Raw genomic sequence first — 19,290 nt, forward strand, 5'->3', positions numbered from 1 at the left:
AAAAATTCAAAATCTTTTTAAAGACTTGATTGTAATATCATTTTGTAAAATATAACTAATTGGCTTGTTATTAATTTATTTTAGATTGTTTTATTTCATAGGTTATTTATTAAATTGTGATCATTAATAGATTGGTAAAGTAAAATTCAATAGATATAAAATAGTTAATAAATATCTTTTAGAATTTATTTATTTCTTTGGAATTATAATCTAATCGCTATTATTTTTAAGTTGTTATCAAGAGTTTTATATTTTAATTGTTTAACGCAATTATAAATATTATGAATTCATATATTTTTCAAAGACATTATTTTGCACAATAAAAAATTCTTAAAGCTAAGGCTTTATATTGAGTATCAGATATTTTTCTTAAAATCAAAGACTATTTTGCAAAATTAAATTTTTTTATTTTCTCGTAACTTTTTTATTGAATCTCCGAAATTTTTGCTATAAAAGTTAATCAAATGAATTGTTGAGTTTCATTAATCTATGCTTTCGGATCTAGGTAATGAGGGAAAGGGGGGGGGGGTGCACACTTTTTAATATAATATCTTGAGGTGAAAGCTATTAAGATAAATTGCAGAGACTTGCCCATCCGAATCATATTACAATTTTTAAAATATATCTAAACCTGGCCTAAAAAAATTTTAAAACAACAAGGCCAGGCAGATTATTTGAAATCGCCATTATTAGCTATAAAAAATTAATATATATTTTTAAAAAAATTTTAAATCTGGGTATGGTCATGCAAATGGTACATTTGCAGATCTCTGAAATATTTGACACCCAACAATACATGTCATTAGTGAAGTGTTGGGGGGGGGGTATGTATAAAACAAACATGAATTGATGTAACCCTATGTGTCCATGGTGGGTAAAAAGTGCATAGTAAATTATCCTAACATGGGTAGCAAGTGAAATCTTATTATATTCATTTAAATTCGTAATATAATTATATAAATTATTTTTATTATAAGATATATATTATATGTATTACAGTTCATAGCTGAGAAATTCATTAAAATTATAACCAGTTATCTAAAATAGCATTGCATAACTCCTCAAAATTTTCAAATATTTCAACAAATGTCAAGCATAGGCATCACATATTATGAATGGTGAGTTAGTACGAGATGTCCCTATTGATTATGACTAATACTTGCCATTGATAAAATCTTATATTATAAACTTCTAAATAGATATTTTTTTAAATGGAAATTATAAAAGCTTTCCAAATATTTTGTAAGAATTTTCAAAATGAATTGGCGGAAGCATATTTAGGCATGGTTTCACAATTAGGAAATCCACATGCTGTTAATATGCAATTGCAATCAGAAGAATCTTTGTTAATACAGATTCATAAAATTATGTTATAGCTATGTTATCTTTACAACTAAAAAATGGATAATAAATTTGTTAAAAATGTCTTTTGTTTAAATGTTGCCCTAATTAATGGCTTTTTAAATGAAGCAGGTATTTTTACTAAAACAATTTTAGAGTATTAGCAATATGTTATGACCTTGGAAAAAAACCATCAAATGATGGATGTAATTTGAGAAATACATTTAAAATACAGCTAGATATTATTTGAGGAGATTATGCTCTCTATTTATTATGATTCTAAAGAATACCCAAAATAATTGGTCTAAAAGCATTGGAGAAATGAGTATAATTACGAAATAACAATAAATCCCAGACTTTGGAAAAATATGTAAGCATGTATTATCTATTACCTACTTTGAAAAATTTTACAAACCAGCTGACTTTATTAATATTTATATAAAGTAGTTATAAAGATCAATGGGAGTGGGGGGGGGGGATATTAATATATTTCACAATCACTTTGAAGGCCGAAAGCTCGCAAAAAATTTTATTCCACATTTTCATATTTCTCTAATAAAATAAATTTTTTACCAAAAATAACTCCAGCAATTTTGACTTGGCCCTACCCCTTTCATCAGACAAGAAGCATACAATTACTAGCGTCTTGATCAAAAAAAAACTCTGAAATCATAAATTACAATTTTAAATTATTTAATTCCTAATCATGAACTGAGGATATTATTATTAATTTTAAATTATAATTTTTTTAAATTTATATAATTGCTCTTTTCAGAGGCTGCACTTGTATTTCATAATTGTCCTTTTCAGCTCTTTTACATTTGTGTTTCAATCATTTAGTTTGTTGATGTTATTTTAATTCGTTTTTATAGGTTTAACAAATTGATGATATATATATATATATATGATTTCTTTAGAAATTTCAATAAGATTTTGAACTTTAATTAGGCATGGAATTTTGATAAGAATAGCCTAGATCTGGTAATTGTAGTTCATTCATATTATCCATTAAGTTGGTCTATGGTCTAACAAACTTTGTTACCCATGTATAGTTTGCAAGGGTGGAGCTAAAAACCAGCCCGTTAAGATTTTTAAATTGTAAAAACGTAATTAATTCGAAATAATCTTTAGGGATAGAAATTCTATTACCCAAAGCTGGTCTCAAATGACACTCAAACTCGTATATAAGGTTTACATTATGTATAATATTTTTTTAAAGTTAATACAATTACAATACTAAAATAAATTAAAAATATAGATTGCATAAAATATTTATTCCGGAAAATTGACTATCAAAATTTTATAAATTTTAAAAAATTATATAAGTGATATTTAAGTTAATGAGAATATAATGAAAATCACAATTCACCATTTATAACAGACAAAATAATATAAAGGTTTTCTTTTTAAAGAAAACGCAAATAATTGAGTGTTCAAACTGATTTTGTACAATAATTTTATAAATTACAAGGCTACCTGCGCATATGGAAATCTAAATATCTTTTTAACCGTATTTAATATCTAAAAATAAATGGCAATAAAATCGAGTAAAAATAATTAATAAAGCTTAAAATTTGTGGAAAAGAATGATTATCCATGAGTTAAATAAATTAACAATGCTTTATTAAAATATATTTTTAATAACTGGGGAGAAGTAACGAATGGCCAGTCATTTCCTCTGGTTGATCTAAGCCCATGAGATCTAATATAGTTGGTGCAACATCACACAAGGCAGGAACTGTTTTTATATCTTTTATGCTAGAAATATCTGATTTTTCTGGACTCACAAATTTGGGGTCAAATTTTCGGAAACCCGTTAATAGCAGTGGAACTTTATTAAATAAAATTAGTTTAAAAAAACTTTAATTGAAAAAGGGAGTTAAGGTTTTACAATAATTGTTAAAAATAGAGATGAATCGAGGCCAGATAATCGAAGAAAACAAACCGATATCAATATTACGAAGATTTTATAAAATAATTCGATATTTTTTAGAATAAATGAAAACTAAACCAGGGTTGCATGTATGTTGGGTGAAAGGGCCGCCGTCTGGTGCTATCATTTCTTCGGCATTACCGTGATCAGCAGTGACCATCATCGTAAAATTGTATTGCTTACAAGCCTCTTCCACGATGCCAATCGCTTTGTCTTTTTTAGAATTATTGACAAACATAAATAATTTTTGGAGTTATCTTTTCATTGATTCAAGAGAAAAAACTCAGATAATTTAAGTAACTACTATAGATGATATAATTTAGACAATAATAAGCTTTAAAAAATACTAAAAGTGAAAAAATCATGAATTGCCCAGGTTTAAAAATGTCAATCAATTTTTTTACCAGTAAATTGACAAGCTTCAACAGCAGCATCAAATGACCCAGTATGACCTACCATATCTGGTGGAGCAAAATTGCACATAACAAATGCGTATTTACCACATTTTAAAGCTTCAGATACCTTATATTTTTTTTATTTATATTTTAATATTATTTATAATTAAAAATGTATTTGAGCGATTTAAAAAGGAAGATAAAAATAGTCGATTATGTTTTATAGCCTAATATTAAGAATTAACTTTTGGTATATACAATAAACATTGAGATAATCTATCGTTAATCAGGTTTTATTTTTCATACCAAACAATTTTTAAATTTGATAATAATGCAAGCAAAGGTTGTATTATAATCTTATAATATTACAATTCTTAATTTATTAGTTATTGAGATAAGGATTTATTTATAGACTATTTATTCAATGACGGAGGAGAATAAATATTATTAATTCAGGGTATAAAAATTAAAATATAATATTAAAATTTACTAAATATTCTCATATTTTAAATTTAATTATTTGCACAAATTCGTAATATTTTGAATATTGCCATTACCATAAAATAATGTTTTATTAAAAATAACCATTATAATTTGATCAAGATTGTGGCCCATAGTTCAACGAGTAACTTTTCTAAATTGTAAAACATACTATCTTACTCAAAATCTTGAAAGAGAAATATATAATATAAAATGTATTGTAACTAACCGCCATAGCGACTTCCATACAGCTCATTTCTGGTTTTAAGTCATAGGTTTTAACTTTAGGAGATGGAATCATTTTACGTTCTTCTAGATTAAATTGTTCTTCCCTTCCTCCATTGAAAAAAAAGGTAACATGGGCGTATTTCTCGGTTTCTATTATTAATGGTAAAAATATCTATTACCATTATGAGACATTAATAATGAAAAAAGATATAAATAAAATTCGTAAGTAAATGAAGAAAAAATAAAATTACCAGCACAATGAAACTGGGGTATATTCTTTGAAGCTAACCATTCAGCTAAAACGTTTTTATTGAAAACGGGGGAAAATAAGACGGGTAGTTTGAAATCTTTCTTGTATTCGGTCATACTATATACTACCTAGGTATAAAATGAATTTAATTTGCTAAAACGTTCTTATTAAAAAGAGGGGAAAATAAGATGGGTAGCTTGAAATATTTCTCGTTATTCAGTCATACTATAAAAGGAAATTAATTTAAAAGATAGTGATTAAAAAGAAAAACCGAATGACATACATTTACGATTAATAAATCCAATGAATTAAAAAATATTGCCTTTATTTCTTTAAATATTTTTCTATATATTATATGAATATATAATATTTTAATATTGTATTAAGATTTCGATTTCATTATTTTAAAATAAAATGAGAAAAGGATTAAAAAGTTATATTATACTTTATATTGTATTAAACACAGTGTTGAACCAAATCTTTTAAAAATAAATTAATTATTAATGGTGTACATAAAGTCAGAACTTTTTATAAAATTTAAATTAATTATTTTTATACGTGGAATTTTATAATCATAGTTGGATATCATCAAACAGTAATTACAAATAAAAAATCTATATAAAATTTAAAAATAAATGAAATTAGTATTCTATTTAATTCTTTATATAAAACATTAATTATAATTCAAATTTCTAATATAAAATTAATTTTATAAGTAAAATAAAGGAAGATCGTATAATTTATTTCTTTCATTAATAAAATGAATAGATATTATTTAAAAAATCAGTACATATTTTTATTCATATTTTTCAATTTTATGTTTTAATTAAATTTCTATTTTTTTGTTACATATTACTTAAAATCTTTATAAGTATAATTAAAATTATGTTTAATCATTAATTCCGCTAAAGATCAGATTACGATCTTTCTTTCAGAAATTTTCATTAAACTAAATATGCGCTCTTAATTAGCGTGATGTGATAAGGAGAATATATTTTTCAAAATATGGAGCAATGTTTTTTGAAAAAAAAGTACCCATTTGTTTTCATGAGCCAAATTCAATATACTATTTTGTTCTATAAATGTATTTAAATCAATGAATTCCTGAAATAATTCATCTAATTCGATATCTTTTATATTAAAATATTCATTTAACCTTTTCGAATTTGAATTTATTATTGATAAATTAGATTTTTCCATATTTGTAAATTAATATTTTTTCTCTAAATAAGAAAAGATTTGTTTTAATAAATTTATTAACTTCATTATGAATTGACGCGATTTTATTATGATCAACACATTTTATAAGATTTTGTCTTACAACTGATCCATTTGATAACTTGGGCTTTTAAAGCTCTAACTAATTTATTTATTAGTGAAAACATCTCCATTGCAATTAAATTTTCGGATTCAACTTTTTAACCACAAGCAACTTTTTAACCACAAGGTCGTCCCTATATTAAAACTCTCGGTAATACATTTTCAAAACATAGTTTTAATATTGAATTGGAATTTTTTTGGGGAAAAATAAAATTTAACAGCTAAATAATTATTTTAAGTCTTTCGAGAGCCGGTATTAAGCCATTTTGTTGAATCAAATCATATTAGTTCGGCTCATTAATATCGTGAGAATTCATTTTCAAAACAGATACACTATTTGTGGATCTGCTGAATTCGACATAATATTTAATAGGAATTATTTCTATGACTATTAATAATGCATGCCCCTTTATTCCTTGAATTACATGGTACAGGTACAATAGGGATAATATTTTCATTCAAAACTACAGTTACACTTTGCCCTTTTCCGGAATTCACACTTGCGTATCGGCACCAAAAGATGCTATATTTGATAGTGAAAGGTTAAAATTTTCAAGGAATCTTCGATTTCTCCGAGTCGATGAAATTATTTTTAGAAGTTTACTTGAAACCTCTTTCTTTATTAAAATAGCGCAGCATTACTGGGAATGTTTTAGTATTTCCATTATTTAATGCGTCAGTTAATGGATGATTTTCCTTCAAATCCTCTAAGATGTGTTTATAGTTTTAGGACTTATTTAACACTATTTTGGAGGCTTGCTCTTCTACTTTATGTTTTTGACTGTTTTAAATCAGTCAAGAGTATAGACAATAAGCTTGTAGCGCAATCTATAGGTAAATAACTAAGCGAATGTTTTTTTCGTGTGATAGATGAATGTCGTTTCGGCTATTGCAGTATTATTAACATAAATGATTGTTTTTGAAATAAGTTGGATATTATTGGATGGTTCGTTATTTAATTGTATGTTTTTGCCTTGTTGAATGTTTTTTGCATGGCTGATATTTTAAATTTAGCATTGCATATTATACAAATTGCATTTGGGCTATATTCTTTATCTTCTCTGACCCATTAATAAATAGAATTCCAGTTATTTTGATATTGCGATTTAAAAAATTTTTTTGATATTAATCTTGTCTTTTTTAAACTGTAATTTATTTTATTTTTACCTTAAAAATATGAATAAAAGAACAAAAACAAAATGCCTTTTTAAATGTATGATTGAATTAAAATAAAGTGCAAGTCTCTGGTTAAGCTATTTTTAATTATTTTATATTTCAAAAAATTTATAAAATAAATCGGGAGAATTTTTTAGGAAAAATTCGGATAATTTTTTTAGGGAAAATCGGGAGAAAAGATAAATCAATAGATGGCGTGTTTTGGTGTAAACAAAAGTAAAAAAATTGGGATTACGCCAAAAGCGGGAGTTCTGGCAACACTGATTATCATACAAAAGATAATTTTATTCAAATTTATGGGTCTGAGCTATTATGCTATTAAAAAATAAAACAGGCATGATCTCCTATTTAAACTAACAAAAATTTTTGAACGTTTTATTCCTTCTAAGAAATTCAAAAAATTTTACTAAGTAAAATAGTTATATATTTTTTAAAAAATCTGAAAAATAAGAAAATTCTTAGCTAAGTATTAAAAAAAAATATTTGATCATCAATTCATTAAATATTATGTACGAGTTCATTTTAGAAAAATAAACCAGGCAATTATTTTAGCCGTCAACATACTAATCAAAAATTTTTTTATGTCAGAGCAGAAGAAATAATCAACTAAGTATAGGCGGGTTTTATTAAATTTACTTGGCCAATTTATAAAGCCTAATTTAAAATTCATCCTTATTTCAAACTTGATTGGACTTATAGTGCGCACAAATTGAACGTTACAACGCAGCGTTTCAAAACGCATATAAAAAAACGTAAACGCAGCCTTGTTTAAATTGATGCATTGAGTTTAATTTTAATATGAAACCTTTATTTAAAACAAAATAAATTACTTGCCTTATATTTACTTAAAAAAATAAAGGAAGGAAGAGGAGCAAGACATCTCAAATATATGTTAAAGGAAATCTTTTTTCTGAATATATTAATATTAAAGGCGATTTAACACATTCTCAATTTTATAATTGTACAAGATGAGGTAAAATAAATTTAATTCATTATTAATTATTTATATAATAGGTATTTATGGTGTATCATTTGCACAACTTGCTTATAGCTTAAGGATTTCCAAATCCTGTATACCTTATATTGTGAAATCAGTGTGCATAGCAATTTGGATAGCTGTACATATTCACATGTCTAAGCCTAATAAAAATGATTGGGAAAGAGTACATTTATTATAATAAATCAAGATTAATATTTACTTTTTACATTTCCCAGGAATTCCTGCTTCAATCAGGACCAAATTGTTTTGGGGCTATAGATGGAAAACATATCTATATCAAGAGCCCTTCCAATAGTGGCTCACAATTTTTTAACTGCAAGCATAGATTTTCAATTAACCTGTTAGCCCTAACAGACATAACATGAAATTTATAGATGCACAATGATAAATCTCACTACAAGACCTTTCTTACCTAGCTGAGAATAAAAATTTTATAAAATATTAAATTGTGTTACATATTTGATTTTTATAGACAATTATGTTATTAAATGACATAAATAAATAAAGTGAATATTAAGAAAAATTTATTTAATATATAAATCTTAATTTGAACACTATTCTAGGTGTAGCACATTGAGCTATTTAAAATCTTGAGGAATGAACCTCAAATAATATAATTCTAATATCTTACAACATGATACAAACATTTATTAAACAATACATTTATATTTATATAATGCTATTAAATATGTCTAATGGAGATTCATTGGCAGGTTTGGTGTTTTACTTCTCATAACTTAAGGATTCAGCCTCCTCTACAAGGCTATTGAAAAAATGCCTAAATAAAATATAAATAAATTTAAAATATAAATTAGCTTTACTGCATCCCAGATGGCTTTCTTCCAGAACATTTATTAACCTATTAAATTCATTCAGTACTTTAGGTTTGTTGTTGTTGAGAGTTCCACATGAAAATTAACTCTATTATTTTATACAAGGTAATTAACTTTTTGAGAATAAAGAAAACAAAATACACTTATAATTTTTTATGAATAGTAAAATATTTTGTGGGATTTATTCAAATATAGATGGTAAGTAAAATCAATATAAATTTTGGATTAGTATTGGATAGGCTTTGTAATAATATCAGAACAGAATTTGAGGATTGGCACAACCCTACTCTATATTTACCAAGTAGTTATTATCACTTACCAATAAAATAAATAACATGAATATTTAATTAAGGAGGTTTTCCTATTTTCTCCTTATTCAGCTAATACTTGAAGTTTCTCAATCTCTTCTTGAGAAAGAATTACAGCAATTGTGCAAACCTTTTGGTAATTTCATCGTTCCATTACCTAAAAATATTGTTATATCATTTAATAATAATTATTCTTACAATTTAGAAGAATTTTATCACTTCAAAATTTAAAAAGTTTCAAAAAACACAAGCAAGTTTGTCTTTTAAAAAATAATTTAAAATGGAAAACGGAAATGTGCTCAATTTGAACGAATGCATTTAAAATGCATTGTTTGCGTTTTGAAACGCTGCGTTGCAACGTTCAATTTGTGCGCACTATTAGATACAAATGGAGGAAAATTAAATAAAAGACAATGAATACATAGATTAGATGATGAATTATCAAAGTTTACAATTGTAAACAGATAACCAGAAAAAATCTAATAACTTAATATACGATTTTTCAGCATATTTGTGATTATGAATGGTGATAAAAATTTTGGCATCAAATTTTTACTGATTATTTTAAAAATGAGTGTTAGGATATTAGTATATTAAAAGATAAACCCAATATAAAATTGTTAAAGCATAACATGAATGCCGAAAATATCCCATTAAATTTTTTTTAGTGGCTAAAACTGTCTTTACAGAACGGGGATGCCTTAATAAAGAAAATTATAAGAATGTTCAACTAATGAAATCTAACAATTATTATTTATTAACATATATATTTTGTAATAGATGAGATATCAAGTCAATAAATTTTTTAGCTGACTTAATAATAGAATCCTATATTAGGCATTATGCACACCTTACATAAGTATATTAAAAAAATTGTATATCTATACACATTCAAGAATGTATCTGTATCTAGATATATTTTTGGACGATGTATTTGTATCTAGATAAGTTTTTGGATGATATATCTATATAATAAAGTATCTTTAAAAAATCATTTTTTGAACAATTTCTTATTCCTTAGTGTTGTGATTATATTTATTTATTAAATAATGTTAATGCAACATCTCCACAGTATATTATAGTTAGTAGTAGTAGGACTAACTAAAATAAATAATAAAAATATCTCATTTGTTATATTTTTGGGGTTTTCTAATATTTTATTTTGAAAGGTGAAAATATATAATATTTTCTAGATTAGTAATTTTTGAAAATAAGAGTATTTTAAAATTGAACCTCCCTCATTTAATTTTAAATATCTCGGAATTCAAATTAAACATTAATACCCATTCATATTTATATTAAATGATTGACCATATATGCTCCATTAAAAATTGAAACCTTTTAATTTATAAATAATTTATAATTAAAACTATTATAGCACAGATACCACGTTTTTGGTCTAAACAGCTTAAATTTTTCCAAACTCTGTTATTTTAAAATTTTAGATATGAAAATAGAAATTATAATTACTATAAAATTTATAATTTTTCTGGTTCTATTAGCTAGTGATATTGTTTTATATTATATTAAATAACAATAAACGCCACCTTGCGGATATATTATATAAATACATTATCTATTTAATGCAATTTTATTAAAGATTTAAGCCATTTATTATTAGATTAAATATTTTATAATGAAATATCGAATCATTTTTTCCTCGTTATTAACATTGGTTTATATTTTCTCGAAAAAAAGGCTATCAGAAAAAAATGGTATAAATGCATATCTGATTATTATATAAAAATAATAAATTATCTTTTCAAATAGTTCAAGAATATATGGCTTATGATACTTAGACCATTTTATAAATGTTAAAAAAAATTTAAAAATGATTACTAGGTTCTTTGGTATGACGTTGGTATCGAATTGAGGTTTAAGCCCAATACATTCAACAATTTCTCTCATCCTGTCGGCTCTGTAGTTAAAGAAGAAAACTGTATCACCATCTAAATTATTTGTAATATTAAATTATGTCCTAGAGGCCAGCACGGGCTATCCGAAGCCTGACCTGGTCCAAGCCTCGAATATTAAAAAAAAGAGAAGAGTTGCTTGAAGTCTGACAAGCTTGACTCATCATTATTTATATATGATAATTATTCACTATGTGATTCTTGACAATGATATTATTGATGTCTTTTCTTTTTAATAGGTTCATTATTACATTTTATAAGAAAATTATTTTCTATAATCTAAATAATTTTTAAAATAGATTGAAACTTTACTTTTTATATAGAAACTGAATAAAATTTGTATGTATGCAAATTAAATAAATGCAACTTTATATGAATATTGCTTTGATTATGGGGGTTAATTTAAGATGACAATATGTGAATAAATATACATGATTTTTAATGGTTTCTTAGATATTATAATATTTAAACTCAAATCTAAAAAAAATTTAGATGGGTCAGGTTGGATCTAGAAATGTGTGCTCGGTTTATGGTAAATTTATTTTAAATATCCATGCTTAGAAATAAGAAGAATGCATATATATTCTATAAATTTACTAGTAACTAATAAGCATAGAAATATTAATCTAACCAAAAACCAAATAAATGAGAGATGTACCGATACCAATTTCATTACTCTATAGTGTTAAGGTTTTTAAAATTGTAGAATTCAAAAAAAATTGAACATTCTCAAAAAAGTTTTAATTAATTTTATAAAAAAATCTTTTTGAATAATTTTTTTAATGGTTTGATCTCTATTTAAAAAACTTATGATACAAAAATTTTTTATATTAAAAGTAAATTAAACATGTTTTCAATATAATTTGAGGGGCGGGGGTGGTCGAGTTTTTTAAAAATATTTTTAACATGAGCGAGTGGCAAGCGAGTTTAAAAAAAAATTTTAAATAATGGGCGGGTGAATTTTTAAACTGAGCAGAACAGATTTCAATTAATCAAAAATAATAGTTTTATTTTATAATACTACATATTATGTGTTTAATTAAAAAGACATTAAAATAAATAAAGAACTAAACCAGCCATTAAAATAATTTGTAAACATAAGACGGGCAAGCGGGTTAAACAATTTTTAGATAAATGGGAGGGCGGGCAGGTAAATTTTTTGAGAAAATTATAAGTGTGCGGGTTAAAAAATTTCAAAACAATTGTTGGGGTTTCAGTGGTGTGTATTTCATTAAGGGAATATTAATTTTATAGAGAAGGGGGAAAATTTCAGAGAGTAAGGGACAAGATATTTGGAGGGGGGGGGGATAAAATTATTAGTGGCTTAGGGAGGGTGTGTGTAGAAGCTAACATTAAAAACATTTTTCTTAAACCAAAATATTATACAGATTAAATTTTCTAGAATATTGAGTTAGCCTCGAAATTTCGATACTATATGTCTAGACCTTTGCTCCTTCTATGAGCAAAATTTTCAGGCTTGCATAATATTTTTCTGGATAAAAAACTGAGTTAGCCGTTTTTAAAAATCGGCTCAAAACAAGCTGTTTAACAACACTATAACATATTTTATTTTTTTTTAAATATTAGAATTTTTAACATCGCAAGATAAAAATATGGTTTATGATTGGTTAAACAAGAGAATGATAAACTGGACTAAAAAATAGTTCCGATTTTTAATATTTAAAAAAAAGTGGTTCTGATTACTAGGATCTAGAGGTTCTGATTCACAAATTTAGTGCCGTTCCAAAGGTTCCGGTTCCAAATTTTGTTTTAACCAAAAAAAGTTAAGATAATTTAAATAATAAATAAACCCCTTAAAATTAATTGCACAACATTTTCAAGAATGTACAATCGATCATGATTATCTGGGCCCCTTGGAATGTGAATGAAATTTTATGTGCAAACTTAAGCACAAGTAACTAAGGTAGTGTTCAAATTTTAGAATTCTAGTTAATATATTTTTTGGTCAAAGTATAAAGAATGATTTATTTTTATATGTCACTTAAATCAATAGATATCTGTATAAAAAAATTATAATGCCAAGCTTCAATTTTATTGAAGAATGTTCAATAGATGATAGCATTATGTAATTAATTGTTCGTATTATTTAAAATATGATATTTTTATAATAGTACACAACACATTTTTATATAAATACAAAATTTTAAATAATTTTGAGGTTTGGATGGTTTAAAAAATATTTTTGAGAAATATGGTATATGTATGTAATTTACTGTTTGTAAATATTTTTTTACCGATATAGATTAAAATATTGCATAAATATGTATTGTAGACTCTTGACTATAATAAGAATATCATTTTTAAAAATTTAAATGACAGAACAACTAATTAAATATTATTCTAAAATATATTCTGTTTTTGGTGTTTTTATTATCGATTTTTACCATGAAAGTGAAAACTTAGCTTTCTAATTTATATATACAAATATAGATTGACCTTAGTGACACTTGCATAAATTTTATAAAAATAAGACTCATTATTTTTTATAAAAATTGTAAACTTTAGAAATGGGATTAAATTGACCGTAATATTAAAAAAAATAAATTATTTTAAAAAATAGATTTATTATTATTTATAATTCTGCGATTTTGAGTAAATCTTTAATTTAGTAACAATTGATAAAAGTAAAAATAGGTTACTTTTCATACTCACACTTTTGATATTTTCAAAATTAAATAACTAGGATCAGTGACGTAGCTAGGAATTTTCCTTAGAGAGGGTCCATACATATAAAATCTGGGGGGCGCCTTCGGCCCTTTTGCCCGGCCTTCGACCGGGTTTATCTTATAAATCATAACCATATCTTCGATAATATATAATAAATATATTTTTTAAATGCATCAATAATATGTTATTATAATTTATTAGATTATTCTCAATGACTTTATAATAATACTATCCAGAATAATTTCAATAGTAATATAATATCCTTCCACAAACATCAAAACCAGAAAAATAAAATTCATATAAAATCACTTTTATGTCATTTGAACGTATAATCTTAAAAAAATTTTTGCTCTGGGAGGGGTCCAAACCCGAAAACCACCCCCGTAGCTACGCCACTGACTAGGATGCTAAAATTTGAATAATTAAAATTTCATTCATCCGAGGATTCTTGCGAAAATCATGTTTTGATCGTAACATAAAATGATCAACATAATTATGTTTATCATAAAATAAAAGCACATCGATCATTATATACAAAAAATCATTGTTTTAAAGTGGCGTGTGTGGCTCATGTGCTACTTTGCTTGTGAATCTGAAGTTCACAAGTTCGCATTCAGGCAAAGAATTGTTTTTCTTTCCATACGTTTCTTATTCAAACTACTGGGGCACCTATAGCAGAGGTATGTGGAATAATTCTAATATTTACAATCGTGTTTAAATATTTCATGAAAAACACATAAAAATAAACCAGTCACTAGCCATAAAAATTACTTGCACTTTAATTAGAACAAGTTCTGGAACCGTTTATAGAAACTTCAAAATGTGGTCAGGTACCGGTTTGGTTATTATAAATTTAAAAAAAAGGGTTTCCGATTCTAGTAAGCTGATTTAAAAGATAGAACTATATTTTATTAGGTGAAAAAAATATATAAAGATAATTTAGGGGTTTTTCAAAGTAAAAGGATGGAAGGAAGGAAGATTATTATAATATTTCGGCTCTAGTTCAGTTTTGAAAATAAGTGGAGTTATTTAGAACCTTGTTATGACAAAATTGTGAAAAAATTAAATAAAAAATTTGAATCTTAAATTTTTTTCTCTTATTTGTTTTTGGATGGAGAAATTCTTTTTTTAAAAGCCGCTAGCCAGGCATATAGAATATAATAAATATTTTCTTAGAAAATAATGAAGAATAATAAAAGCTAAATTTTTAAATTTAAATACTAGTCAAAAACAAGGAGTGCAGTCAACTACTAATTATTTTATTAAATAAAAATGATCCAAAAAAATAACACTTTTACGATAAATTATAAAAATATTTTATATTTCACAAGAAAAAATTTTTAGGACGAAATTCATCGGAACATTAACCTAACCTTTAGAGCATTGAATAATTTAGTGATATAGGTACAATAAAAGATATTGACCGATATCATAGATATCGGTACATTACTATACTAGATATTGGTACAACTCTGGAATAAACTTAATAAATTAACTGCTATGATGAGTTTATATATCATCTAAAAATTGGCAAAACGAAATCAAATGTGTATTAATAATAATTATGAATGCATGTTTTATATGGGGTAATACAAAACCTTTGATTCTATTATCGATACCATCTTCAATTATGATTGGCTTTAAAAATTCATCGGTTTGTTTTTCTTCACCCTGACCGTTGTATTTTGCTTCCATAATCTAAATAAAAAATATTAAAATTGCAATAATAGATCAGTTGAATTTAACCTTATATATTTTCTTTTCAATAATGACAACGCGCAATTCAGCAATGTTTTTTGCGTTAAAAAAGACTGAATTTTAGATTTTTTTCAAAAAAATACAACTTTAAATTAAATAATAAATGGTTTCTTAGAAAAGTTCAACGCTAAAAGTTTTTGTTCAATTTGTAAGCACTGTAGCATATATAATGGTTTATTACATAAGAATTTGATTTATCTTCAAGTAATATTAATTATATATATTTTCTTCCATTTTCATAGTTTGGTTGGAAATAACAGACCAGCAGGCCCAATCCAGATACAAGGGCCGGGCCGTATTTTTTTTAAATATACTAGGGCCAGCCTTAACAAAATTTATTTTAAATATCCAGACCGGGTCGAATATTTTAAATCGCAGTTATTCTCTATAAACATTAAAAATATTTAAAAATCGTGTATTATAGAACAATATATCACATTTATTCACTTATCATATTTCCTATTTCCATTTTTTTGGTCCTTAGAAAATATTGCTAGTAAAATATTATTCAACTAATTATTATTTTAGGTAATATTCAATCATATTAAAAGCAAAGATACACTCAATATTCAAAATATAATACACTTAAGGGGAAAATTTATTTTAGATATGTATCATTTTATTTCTCCTTTTCTCTGTCCGATCTTAAGGAAATTATATGTTGCTAGGGAGAGAACGCAAAATGATTGATACCTATATAAATGACTATTTTAAATTAAAAAAGATAAACAGGAAATTACTATTGACCAGTCGAAACGAAAGTGTGGTGATTCAAACTCACTCCTTTTACAACATATGAGGAGATAAGATGATTTGTAGTTATTATATATTGATTTTATATTTGCTGAAAAACGATCTGTAAAATGCCGAATGGGTAAAATATATTTTTTTAAATAAAATGAAACTGGTAGAAAAATTAATACACCCTGGAAATTTTTTTTTAAAACCCTAGAACGGACTTGGAAATAGAAAACAGTGTCTAGGCAAAATCGAAAATTTTTTTTCTACAAATTCGGGCCTGATTGTGCAAATGGTACCTCTGCTGGTCTCTGATGTTTTTATAATTTTATATGATAAAAAAAATAAGTGATATCTTTTGAAAATATTTCTTTAAATTTCAAAAAAATTTAAGAACTAAATTTTAAGCAATGTAATATATTTTAAGATGGCAGATTCCTTTACATTCCTAAAGCTCATGGAGCTTTTTTATGGATTCAATTTTAAAGAAATTATAATATCTTATACAAGAACCATGACATTTTTGAAAGATGGTGGTTATCTTATTGATCATACATGTTGCCAAAATAATATGAAATGGGAGAAATAATTCTACATAGAGTGAGATGCTTAATTTGATTAAAAGTTTAATATTTTATAAATTTCAAAATTTTGTTAATTAGATTCCATATTTAAGTTAATGATAATTATCCATCAATTATATCACTTTCATTAAGATGATCAATAATCAGTTTTGACTAATAATCAAATTATTTTTAGACATGCCACTTCAGGCAAATTTATTCTTAAACTAAAAATAAAAACAAAATTAACATTTTCGCAAGGTGTCTAGAGGTAAGGTAATATGATATAATAAAATTATGATTTGTTATATTTCTCCTATTAAATATTCTAAATTTAAATGAAAAATTTTAGGCGCAAGTCCACTCCATTAAAAAAATTTAAAAACCTAAGCCTAACCCAGACCCACTGGTAAATATATGATTAGACCCACAGGCCCATGAAGGTCTCTGATTAATACGCATGCATAATTTACCACTAAAAAAATTTAAAATTAATTTATAATTTATTTGTTGTAATTAATTGCATAGCCCTTCATGTCATTTATAATAAAATATCATTACCTACAAAACATAAACATATAAGTCTGTTTGTTAAGGGGGGGGGTCACTATTATGTTGGTTTTTTGTTGATAAATTTCATTGGAGATCTTTAGATCCACTTATAGTAAGTTTTTTGGCTATATTTGATTTTTATAAAAATAATTTTGGGTTTTATATAGAGCTTTTCTTCTAAAAATTTTGAATTTTAGTCGCTATTTTAAGTAGTTATTAATTTCCCTAATTTTTCCCTCAAATTCTTCTTTAGATATATTGAAAACATTTTGAGGGGGGATAAGGGATGTATAGGGGAGAATTTTTGATTAGCTTAGTTATATACAAGTACAGACAAATTTGCAATAGGGGGATATGTAAAACAAGATTAGCAATATATATACTGTTATATATTTCTCATTTATAATAAAATATATTACCTACAATGCCTTAGCACCTCTTATAAGTTATAAATAATTCTAGAATTTTTCCATCAAAATTAATATAATATATAAAACATTGAACAAGTCTGTAAGTTGAATTTTGACACCAATCCCCTGTATGAGTGCTTCATATGCAACTTTTATGCGCTCCCATCTTTTATCCCTATCCATTGCATAAAATCTTCCAACAACTGTGGCCAACTTGCCATGTTTTAATTTTTTCGACAAGTAATCTTCAAGTTGTTTAAGGTAACTACCTATAATTTTAATTGTTTTTAGATAATTATAAAATTTATATTGTATAGAAATTCATGATATAATGAAAGTTAGAATAATTTTTTTAAACTTATTAATTAGAATTTTATATGTATGTAGACTTGATCATTAAATATGTATGAAATAAATTTAATTAAAAATACTTCCACTACAAGGTAGAGTATCTCTGCCATCTGTAATAGCATGAACAAAAGTATTTTTAATCCCTTGAGTTTTAGCTCCTTCAAGTAATGCAAATAAATGATCAATGTGAGAATGCACACCACCATCACTCACCTAATAAACAATTGTTAATTTTAGATTATAATTCAAATATTTGATAACTTAAATTGAAATTTTAAATTCTATTATAATATTTCAATAGAGGGAATTAATATTTAATAATAATAAGTCATACCAGTCCTATAAAATGTAATCTATTAGTGCCATTTTTGGATTGGTTGCACATTTCAACAAATTTTTTATTGCTAAATAGACTTTTATCTTCTATAGACATATTGATTCTGACTATATCCTATTCATTATTATAAGCAAAAATTAAAATCATTATCTTACTTGATATATCACTCTGCCGGCTCCTATATTCAAATGACCAACTTCACTATTTCCCATCAGATCTTTAGGCAAACCAACACCTAATCCATGTGCACATAATTTGATACTCTGCCCTTCTCTTTTACTTAAAGAGTCCATATTAGAGGTACTGGCTTTTGATATAGCATTTCCTGGTATAGTGTAAAATAAAGAATTTATATAATAAATTACCCTTAGTATCATTTCTTAAACCCCAACCATCTATTACAATTAAGCAAACATTTGCCATTATTTATATAAACTCAAATCAAGGTTTTATGAATGTCACAATTTACAAATTCTTTAGGAAAACAAAAACGTGTGAAATAGTAATATAGTTTTATCATATCATATGTTTCAAATCATAATTGGGATTCGAAATATAATTGATATTCGACATTCTCCGCCACCGGCGCCGGTAGAATTTGTTTTACAGCTTATTTAAAGGATGGGGATGGGGGGGATGGGGTATCAATATAAAGGAAAATTGTAAATTAATAGTAAAAAATAAATCAATTAAATCTTAAAAAATATATTGTTCAC

At 25.3% G+C, this 19,290-nt stretch overlaps 2 protein-coding genes across 3 annotated transcripts in view; one reads left to right on the forward strand and one right to left on the reverse strand.

Annotated features, from left to right (window-relative positions):
- LOC135927394 (uncharacterized) overlaps nt 1–8,078 on the forward strand; it is a 36,761-nt gene extending 28,683 nt beyond the window's left edge. Inside the window, exon 5 of one of the 2 annotated variants that reach the window (XM_065463358.1) lies at nt 7,983–8,078. In XM_065463358.1, the coding sequence (XP_065319430.1) occupies nt 7,983–8,063 (81 nt within the window). In that variant the 3' untranslated portion in view covers nt 8,064–8,078. The remainder of the gene's footprint in view (nt 1–7,982) is intronic. The other variant, XM_065463362.1, reaches the window with a different exon arrangement.
- On the reverse strand, nt 2,646–19,087 carry LOC135927393 (2,3-bisphosphoglycerate-independent phosphoglycerate mutase-like). The gene is made up of 13 exons (XM_065463357.1): nt 18,940–19,087; nt 18,730–18,899; nt 18,572–18,688; nt 18,318–18,450; nt 17,974–18,155; nt 15,464–15,563; nt 11,104–11,213; nt 4,629–4,755; nt 4,379–4,527; nt 3,679–3,796; nt 3,353–3,487; nt 2,987–3,172; nt 2,646–2,862 (listed from the first exon to the last, which is right to left on the reverse strand). Exons 1-13 carry the CDS (start codon nt 18,995–18,997, stop codon nt 2,846–2,848), a joined length of 1,602 nt encoding a protein of 533 aa, XP_065319429.1. The 5' UTR covers nt 18,998–19,087; the 3' UTR covers nt 2,646–2,845.
- Nucleotides 19,088–19,290: the final 203 nt, after the last annotated feature.

Source organism: Gordionus sp. m RMFG-2023, chromosome 3 (genome assembly GCF_954871325.1).
Source record: "Gordionus sp. m RMFG-2023 chromosome 3, tfGorSpeb1-WG-v2, whole genome shotgun sequence".
NCBI lineage: Eukaryota > Metazoa > Nematomorpha > Gordioida > Chordodea > Parachordodidae > Gordionus > Gordionus sp. m RMFG-2023.